Source organism: Passer montanus, unplaced genomic scaffold, assembly GCF_014805655.1.
Source record: "Passer montanus isolate IOZ18808 unplaced genomic scaffold, ASM1480565v1 scaffold15, whole genome shotgun sequence".
NCBI classification, from domain to species: domain Eukaryota; kingdom Metazoa; phylum Chordata; class Aves; order Passeriformes; family Passeridae; genus Passer; species Passer montanus.
This window is the reverse complement of record NW_024362051.1, coordinates 8,229,028-8,238,102: the sequence shown is the minus strand read 5'-3', so window position 1 is coordinate 8,238,102 and position 9,075 is coordinate 8,229,028. Positions and strand designations below refer to the sequence as shown.

The following is a 9,075-nucleotide window of genomic DNA, read 5'->3' as shown; positions in this document are numbered from 1 at the left end:
GGTGTCGCAGCCTGGTGTCATTGCTGGTGCCGGTGTCATTGCCCGGTGCCATTGCCCGGTGTCATTGCCCGGTGTCTCTGCCCGGTGCCATTGCCCAGTGTCGCAGCCCGGTGTCACTGCCCGGTGTCTCTGCCCGGTGCCATTGCCCGGTGCCATTGCCCAGTGTCACTGCCCGGTGCCATTGCCCGGTGCCATTGCCGGTGTCACTGCCTGGTGTCATTGCCCGGTGCCATTGCCCGGTGCCATTGCCCGGTGCCATTGCCCGGTCACTGCCCGGTGTCATTGCCGGTGTCACTGCCCGGTGTCATTGCCCGGTGCCATTGCCCGGTGCCATTGCCCGGTGTCATTGCCAGGTGCCATTGCCCGGTGTCACTGCCCGGTGCCATTGCCGGTGCCATTGCCCGGTGCCATTGCCCGGTGCCGCCGCCGAGCGGCGCTGGCGGCGCGCCGCGGGGTCACGTGGCCGCAATGGCGCAGCGGTTCTGGGTGCTGAGGTGCTGCAGCTGCCGCCGCTTCCAGGGGCAGCAGGTGGGGCCGGGCCGGGCCGGGCCGGGCCGGGGGCGGTGCGTTCCGGGCCCTGACCGACCCCTCTGTGCCCTCCCAGGCCAAGCGCAGCGGGCGGTGGAGCTGCAGCGTGTGCGGGCAGCGGCAGGCCGTGCAGAAGGTGAGGGCAGCCCTGCACCCCGGCCGCGTGTGGTGACCCTCGGTGACACCGGGGCCGTCCCTCACCCCGCGCTGTGCCCCTCGGGCTGCGCCCTCAGCCTGGTCCTCGTTCGTTCGGTGCAGGTTTACGGGCAGGGCTCGGGCCTGGAGTGCCGGCGGCACGTGCAGAAGCTGAACTTGCTGCAGGGTGAAGCAGAGGAGGCGCTGGGTTGGACATCTTGGTACCGCGATTGACCTTTCCCTGCTCCTTGCTCTGGCTGTGCTGCAGCTGATGAGCATCCTCACCCGCTGGGTGCAGCTGGCCGGCCTGAGCATGTCACAGCAGCGTTTTCTGGCCTTGACCGTGCTGGTTTTGGCCTCTTTGTTGGGGGTTTAGTGTCCCAGAGTGTGTCTTTAGATAAGGATTTCTTTCAGATAATTATAGGTGATCAATAGCATATGTTGGTCAGGCCTTTGCTCGTTAATATGCACACAATAGGGTTTGGGTTTGTTGGGGTTTGATTTTTTTTTTTAATTTGGTCTTTCTTATGTACTGTTTGATGAGCTGACTGTGGAGATGTTCCTTTTACAGATTACAGTCTTCATAAGATTACATCCTCAAAAAACATAAATTTGAAGAAGTTGCTGCCTAACTGTTGGCATTTAGGGGGTTCACACTGTGAATCTGTTGAGTAATCACTGTTGCTAGTGATAAAAGAATTGTTCAGGGTAAACACTTCAGTGTAATTCCTGCTGGGCTGGAAAATCTGAGTAGCACCTTCCTGTTTATTTCTTTTCTAAATCTGTTTATAAATCATGTAATCTTGAAGTGGTCTTGAACTCGTCCAGTCTCCTTTTTACTCAAAGTTATTTTCAGAGATCGGTCAAGGGTAGTTATGTAACTTGGTTGTGACTACACAGTGCTTCACAGTTAAGCTTGGGGAAGAAAACTCATTGTTCACTTTATCAAAAAGTGTTGCTATTTTTATTCTCAAAGAATTGTGAAATTCAAAACATTATGAAACAACTTCCCTTTTCCTTGCTTTCATGGGATAAAATGAGTGAGTTTAAACTGTTGTACCAAACACTGTTATATCCCTAGCTGTGATCAATTAAATTTATAATTTCATAATTAGTGGCTGTAGCTCAAACTTGCAACTTTTTATAGCAACAAGGAGGGCTCTAACTAGAGCCTGTAACTAGATTTAATCAAGTGTTTGTGCAATGTATCTTGTAAAGCATTCATTTAGCATAAGTTTTTCCATAGATCCTGTTTTTCTGATATCTCTCCTATCCAGTGTTCCTATCCATGCTTTCTGTTCAATCCCTTGTGCTATGACTGGGTGATTTGAAGCCGATAAATCAACAGACAGCAGCGTGTTCCAGAAATTGTAGTTTAAACCTCTATTTTAGGTGTGTAGAAGACTCTGTAAATGACAGCAAAAATAGAGCAGCACAGCATGAGGACAGTTCAGTCCAGCAGGTAAGATCCCTGCAAAGCTGAGGTAAATACAAACCCATTCTGCCCTGGGTGAATGCTGGTGAAAGCAGTGATCCCTTTTTGTGGTTCAGACAGCTGAAAGGGTGTATCAAATCAAATCAGAGATGTACAGGGGTGTACACAGAACCTGCTCCACTGGGGACTGAACCTGGAACGTGGTACAGGAGCGTGTCCTAAACTGATTCATGATTTGAGGCATTCAGCACACGTGTAAACAATACCAAAAATGAGAACCTCCATGTTTTGCTGGTTTTAGTAACTCTCCAGTGTTGTAGGAGGGAAGGACAGAAGGCAGTCGCTGGAGTAAATATCTGGACCAGGAGAGTGAGGATCAAGAAGATGAGAAGGAGGCAGCTCTGGAAAGGCAACAGTTCTGTTCCCAGAGAAAGAACACTGTGGGAGAACAAAGGTACAGAGAGAACTTGGTTTTGCAATTCCTGCCCCCGAGTGGTGACACTGGATTTGGAGGTGTGGGAGGGAGCTCAACTCAGATCTGAGCTAAAGGTGCAAGTTGCAGTGTATGACCTGACCTGAGCAGGGATTGGGTATTTGGGGATATTGAGCCACCCATTTTATGAACTTCTCTGGTGATTTGTGAAAAGAATCACAGTGGATCTAATCTGTCCTCTTTGTGAATGGTTTTCTTGGCCAGGAAACACCCGAAGCGCTTCCTCTCCAGTGCTGCTCCAGAGCATGCAGAAGAAAGTGGAGCTTCTCAGCTTGTCTATCAAGCCAAAAAAGTTAAAACCACTGAGGTATTTTACTTATAGAACATGGTCCTGACCTCTTTTGTATCATCATTTTGAATTTTTATGAGTCTTTCTCTGTTTTTCTCCAAGCAAGCCAATGAATGACTGAATGACCGGGGAGAAAAAAAAAAGTATTGGGGGTTTCCTCTCAGAAAGATTTTATTTAGACAAAGCCAGTGCCACCTTTAATGCTTCTATGCTGCATTTATAACCAAGGTCTCTCCTTTCTTACAGTGCAAGAAAGGCTTTGTAGCAGTGCCTGATGGACATGATGGAGATGCTGGTTCTGGAGGCAGTGTGGTTCCTGCTGTCTGTGAGACTGTAGTGCCTGAGGAGAATACACAGCCCCCAACTGCTTGTACCAAACCATCCAAGTGGGGAAAATTTCTCTCAGTATCTGACAGCTCTAGTGAAAATGCTGCTGCAGTTCCCATGGCACTGCAGGACAGTGGAGGTTTGGGGCTGGACAGGACAGCTGCTGGTGGAGCCTGGAGGTGCTCAGAATGGGTTGGAAGAACTCTGCCTCAGGCTGCAGGGTTTGAGTTTAAAAAGTGTGTTGCTAGCACTGAGGATCTGGCCTCATCCCTGGCCAGCAGCAGGCGGCCAGTTGAGGATGTGCTCAGAGAACCTCCCAGCCAGGTGCTGAGGGTGGGATCTGCTGCAGACACCACTGCAGGAAGGTGCTGCTTGGATACCATGGGGAGGGCAAACACCCTTGTTAACTCTTCCCCTAGACCAAAGCTGAGCAACACTTCTCGTGAGCAACTCTTCTGCACAGGTGAGGAGTTTGATGATGATCTCTGAAGTTCAGGCACCTTTGGTACCTCTTTCTTGGCTGTAATGCATTTGAGATGATGTTTACTGATACACTTTTGAACTAAAGGTTGTTTCACTCAAAGCCATAGAGAACTGCACTATTAAAGTTGTTTACTTGCTTGAGGGTTGTTTGGGGGGGAAGGGAAAGAGGGAGAAGAGACTGTTGCTCTCAGGTTACAGGGTTGTCCAACAACCTCAGCAGCTAGAAATAGGAATGGAATTAGGTCAGCTTGGGGAGAGAAAGCTCCCAGGCTTTAAGGATTCCTGGCCTGTACAATTAAATTCTGTGATTGACTCCTCCTTACAAACTACAGCTCTTTCTCCCCAAAATACATCTTTGTTGAAATCTGCCATAGCAACCCTTTCTTCCAGAGCTGTAAGCAAGCTCCAGAGCCAGCAAAGCATTGGATTTCTCTTCCTAAGTGTAGTCCTAGGTGTACACCAAAGTATGAGCAGGAAGGCACTCCATGTTTTCAACCTCATCCATAAATAATGTAGCTGTGATACTGAAATGTTCCACAGACACATGACATGCAGTAGTAATTTATTTTTCCTCCATTCTACAAGCACTTAAGAACATGACAGAAACCCAGGGTAGGAAGAATACGATGAACCACAATAGCTCATGGTGCATTATCTGCTTTCAGCTAGAAAAGTGCTTTATGTTACTACTACAAGTGAGGTGGCTGCTTAGAATACTGGATGGCATCTAGTGCTGCCCCAATGTCGCAGTTCTTGGTCTGCAGGAGCCGAGTGAGCCATCCACCCTCATCAGAGAAGCCCATGGAGAGCATCTGGGACAGGGACTCGATGAGGCGAGGGTCAGCTTCTGTGGAAAGAAGAATGGAGTTCAGCTATTTCATGTAATTGGAAAACCAGACAAGGCTTTAATAGCACTTTGAGAGGAGACATGCTCTTCTTTGTCTCCCAGGAGTGCAGATGTTTGAGATAAACAATATATAATCAGAGCTAAGGAAAGTGCTTAGTCAGGCTCAGCTGGCCTTGCTGTGGGACTCGGTGCTGCTGATGGCAGTTGAGGGACCTTGGATACTGTTACTGGCTCCCAGCAGCAAAGCCACGGGATGTACTGGTCCACATCCTGCATGAAAAGGCTCTCTGAGCAGTACCCAGCAAGGACATGGCTGAGGACAGCACCTACTCTGTGTTGCTCAAATGGCATATTAGCCCAAGGTCAGACACGTGGTTAAGACTTAGCAGCCCACATTCACCTGATCATCTCTAACAGGGTGCAAGAGCTGCCAAACCTGGCCAGGTCAGGGACAGGTTTAGCTCTACCTTACACAACTTTGGTTTTTACCACCTCTAAAATCAGTCTGTTTGTCAGGCCAAGCTGGCAGTTCCCAAGCCAAAGTTACTCTTAGCTATGGGACCTGCTCACACTCTCCTACCTGGGGGCAGGTGTGGGTAGAGAGCAGCTTCTCTCAGTCCTGTAGGTCCTGGCTGGGGAGGATCCCGAGGCACATCCAGGGAGCTGGGACCGTCTGTGTCTGGCATTTGCAGAGACTGCAGTTCACCTGTGGAAGGATCCACTTCTTTGGACGATAAGTGGGTCCAGTCCTCCTCACCCCCTGATGAACTGCTAGACTCACTGTTTTCCTAAAATGGAAAAAAAAAAGGGTCCAGGTGCTGTAGTGCTTTCCAGGCAGTAAGCACACTCCTACTATTTGCCTTGAATGTAAAGAATTACATCCACAAGAAGTCCTACCACCTTTGCTGTAAATCTGTAAAGGTGCTGTATATCACTTTATCTGCTCTCATCTTAATATTCACTCCCACAGTGCATGCCAAGTGATTGTATTCAATTACTGTCACAGTTCCTGTACCTGGGAGTGGAAGATGCCATCTTCCATTGGTGTGGGCACAGGATCGACCACCATGTCTTGCATCTGTCCTGCAATGATGTTTACTTGTGCAGCAGACTCTGCGTTACTCCAGTCTGCTTTGGGCTGAGCATTCTGGGTTGGAGCACTGCTGGGTGCCTCAGCATTGGTGTTCTCTTGGTTGGCAGAAGTGGGAGTCACTTTGCTTCTCTGTCCTCCATGTTCCACATCGATATCAACTTCAATACCTAGAAAAGCATTTGAGGTGGACAAAGTCTTAAGAGGTTTTTCCAAAGCACAGTCCTAAATGGATCAATCGTGCTCTACACCCTTAAGGTTTCTGCCATCCTACAGTCTGCCATGTAACATGCAGGAATTAAAATGCAAAGCCTTCTTTAATAATATGTCCACATAAACCAGGCAAAACCCAGAGTCACCACTGATTGAAGTTAGTGTTACAGTGCTGACACATAAAATGAGGACAGATTTCATTTCTCTCAAAGAAAAGGTACTGAGTGGCTGTTCTAAGCCTAAGCATTATTAGTATCCAAGTCTAAATTAAGCCTTTGAGGCTTAGGATACAGGAGGTAGTGCCAAGACCAGTCACAACTGACTGCTGCTGCTGTTAAACAGACCTGTAAGCCAGTCTCAGGGACTGGTAACAAACTGTAGGTCACTTACCCAGGGGACTCAGAAAAGCTGCAACACTCTCCCCAACATTCTTTAGGAAGGTGACATTGGGGTCCTGAGGCTGGCTGTTAGTAGAAGCTTCTAGAAAAACAATTTCTGTTAGCACACACAGGCTCGGAGGGAAAGGGCACCTGCAGAGGGTGTGTCCCCACAGGAGCTTAGTGCTCACTCCTGTCACTCACATACATTACAGAACAAAGCACTACAGAGAAAAACTAACTGAGCTACCTCTGGAACAGAAAGCCAGCATTAGCATTGTTATGGCTCATTACCCATGCTGAAAGGCAGATCTGGAGTAGAATGGTGACATGCTTGACCTAACAGCTCAGCTTGGTTGGGTTCCAGATACTTTATCTGCATCCCCATTGACTGCAAGGACCCAAGCACACCTTAAAGTAATGACACTTAGTGCTGAAAGGTGCCAACTGTTTAAAGCAAATTAGATTCGCTCCTTTGTTTGTTTTCCCACCCAGACTCTACCCTGTGCTGCAGAACCTCAGCTGGTCTGAGGCTCCACCACCACCCTGTCTACCAGGACATCTCCTCTCACCTTCTGCAGCAGGTGCACTGGGGGCTGCAGTGGTGGCCTCAGCTTGCTCTGAGTTCTGGCAGGGAGCTGCAGGCCCAGGATACCCCCAGCAGTGCATCCATGCAAAGGGTGGGACACCATGGCGCATTTTGCGGAGCCAGCGTCCTCGGGGAAGCCACTGTAAAGGGTGACATTCATGTGACACTGGGTTCTGAGCAACTGAAACTCCTCACTTGAGTTTGAGGACTCTCCCACTCGTCAGTTCCCTGACACAGATTTTGCTCACCTCAAATGGATTGAGCAGTGGGCTTTGGAACATCACCATGTTGTGCTCCTTGTGGATGCCCTTCCCCTCACAGGTGCTGCACAGGTCATAGTCTGGACAGACACTGCACTTGAACCTGGTCCCCACCACAGGTCCCTCGCAGGCGTCACAGATGACGTTGGGGTGCACCATGCTGCGGGGAGGCTCCTGGCTGCACTGCGAGCGGTGCTCCCGCTTGCACTCCCTTTTCTCTGCAAAGGAAAGGAAACTTCACATCAACATCAGGTTACTATTTGCAGCCTGGAAGTCAGGCAGAGGAGGAAGCACCAACAGCCCATCAGAGCAGTGTTGACTTACTAGGTCAGTTTATTTTTACACCGGCTGTCAAACCTAAGCTGGGCTCATGTAAGAGACCTTAAACCACGTGCAAAGAGGTTTTGCAAAGATACCTTCTACTGAAACCAAGCATACCTTATCCTAAATATCTCTTGGCATGCTTAACTGAGATTAGCACTGCACCACCTCATCTGGCTTCTCATCCTACCTTCCCAAGTACTGCAAGAACAAAATGTTTCTGGAGAAGGAGTTAGGAATGCAGATGCCAGGAAGCACAACATGAGAACGGGGACAACAGGTGTGGCTCATTAGATGGACTGCAGATAAAGCTTTGAGGGCTTCTACCTGAACACAACCGACTAGGGAGCAGCTATCCCCTGGGAAAGGGGAATTAAGGCTAACATGTTGTGCATATTTAGGATATCAGTGCTAGTTGAGCGTATCCAGGGAACGAGGATGACAACAAAGCCTCACAGTGGGCCAGCTGATAGGGCTAGGAGGAAACCAGTGGTTTGTTTATCCCACCTCAAATTCGTGTTCTGTCATATTACACTGCCCTTTATTTAACCTCCCCCGCAGAGGCCGCAGTCTCCACCAGGCCCCCGAGGCCACGGGAGGGGCCAGGGCTGGCTTCTCCCTTCGGGCAGCTTCGGGAGCGCTGCCAGGCAGCGCTCAGCCCGACCCGCCGCGCCTGCGGAGCTGCGCGCCCGTACCTTTGATATAAACACGGAACACGCCATCCCGCGCGTAGGGCATCGCCAGCTCCAGCTCCTCGTCGGTGGAAAAAGCGACCAGATCCCCGTCCTCATCTGAAAGGGCGAAGCGCAGGATGAGGGGCCCGGCCGGGTGTCACGAGGGGAACGGGGTACCCAGAGCCCCGAGACCTGCCACCCCCGGGCCGGCCCCAGCCCCGCTCACCCTTGTAGTGCATGCGGAAGGCGGGCGGCGGCCCGGCCCGCAGCAGCCCCTGGAACAGCTCGGCGACGCGCTCGTAGATGGCCCGGTAGCGGGCGGGCGGCGGCAGGGTGAAGCGGCGGATCTCGCGGACCGTCCCCTCCTTGCCCAGCAGGTAGGCTTTGACCGTCAGCGCCGCCATGGCTGTGGCGCAGCAGGAATTGCGGCCGGGAGCCGGGACACGCACAGACACACAGAAGGCGGAGAGAGCGGCGGCAGCGGCGGGGCGGCCGCGCTTTTATAGCCGTGGCGCAGACCACGCCCCTAGTATTACGTCACCTGCGCTCCGGCCCAGGCTCCGCCCCCGCCCCCGCTCCCGGTCCCGCTCCCGGTCCCGGTCCGTGCCCGTCCAGCGCCAACGGGAACGGTGTCCTGCAGCCGGGAGAACTGTGCAAGTGCCCGTGTCTGCTCCCTGCCCTGCTCCGCCCCGGGGCAGTGCGGCAGCGTTTGGCGGAGCGGGGTTGTTGTGGTCTCCAAATCACCAGCGGGGCGGCGGGGAGCGAGTGCGACACAGCGACCTCCTGGGTGGCCTCCGAGACCCTGCGGCGGGGAAACACCACCCCACGGGGCAGCGCTGGCCCTTCACTGCTCGGCAGCGGCCACCAGGATCCACCGGGCCAGGTGCCACCATCCCGGTGCTGCCTGTCCCTGCCTCATGGCCAGCAGGGCCAGCTCCCTTGGCCATCCCGGTGCTGCCTGTCCCTGCCTCATGGCCAGCAGGGCCAGCTCCCTTGGCCATCCCGGTGCTGCCT

The 9,075-nt window shown here is 51.9% G+C and overlaps 2 protein-coding genes across 3 annotated transcripts; one reads left to right on the top strand and one right to left on the bottom strand.

The window, feature by feature from the left end:
* The first annotated feature begins 359 nt into the window (after positions 1-359).
* On the top strand, positions 360-4,010 carry LOC120498537 (MRN complex interacting protein). Its single transcript, XM_039701424.1, has 7 exons — positions 360-528; positions 605-664; positions 787-884; positions 2,056-2,125; positions 2,419-2,552; positions 2,796-2,898; positions 3,127-4,010. The coding sequence occupies exons 1-7, from the start codon at positions 469-471 to the stop codon at positions 3,694-3,696; spliced, it is 1,095 nt and encodes a 364-aa protein (XP_039557358.1). The 5' UTR covers positions 360-468; the 3' UTR covers positions 3,697-4,010.
* Positions 4,011-4,231: 221 nt separating this feature from the next.
* Positions 4,232-8,550, bottom strand: SQSTM1 (sequestosome 1). Of its 2 annotated transcripts, XM_039701421.1 has the most exons (8): positions 8,288-8,550; positions 8,083-8,178; positions 7,055-7,284; positions 6,790-6,946; positions 6,231-6,320; positions 5,553-5,797; positions 5,118-5,325; positions 4,232-4,537 (listed from the first exon to the last, which is right to left on the bottom strand). In XM_039701421.1, exons 1-8 carry the CDS (start codon positions 8,463-8,465, stop codon positions 4,380-4,382), a joined length of 1,362 nt encoding a protein of 453 aa, XP_039557355.1. In that variant the 5' UTR covers positions 8,466-8,550; the 3' UTR covers positions 4,232-4,379. The 2 variants fall into 2 exon arrangements, with proteins under 2 accessions (XP_039557355.1, XP_039557356.1); XM_039701422.1 differs by lacking the exon at positions 6,231-6,320 and having other exon boundaries at positions 4,236-4,537.
* Positions 8,551-9,075: the final 525 nt, after the last annotated feature.

Coding starts and splice junctions, on each gene's coding strand:
- LOC120498537 (XM_039701424.1), top strand. CDS start 469: ATGGCGCAGCGGTTCTGGGTGCTGAGGTGCTGCAGCTGCCGCCGCTTC. Junction 665..786: donor AGCGGCAGGCCGTGCAGAAG/GTGAGGGCAGCC, acceptor CGTTCGGTGCAG/GTTTACGGGCAGGGCTCGGG. Junction 2,126..2,418: donor AGGACAGTTCAGTCCAGCAG/GTAAGATCCCTG, acceptor CCAGTGTTGTAG/GAGGGAAGGACAGAAGGCAG.
- SQSTM1 (XM_039701421.1), bottom strand. CDS start 8,465: ATGGCGGCGCTGACGGTCAAAGCCTACCTGCTGGGCAAGGAGGGGACG. Junction 6,947..7,054: donor CACTGCTCAATCCATTTGAG/GTGAGCAAAATC, acceptor CACCCTTTACAG/TGGCTTCCCCGAGGACGCTG. Junction 5,798..6,230: donor AGCTTTTCTGAGTCCCCTGG/GTAAGTGACCTA, acceptor ATGCTTTTCTAG/GTATTGAAGTTGATATCGAT.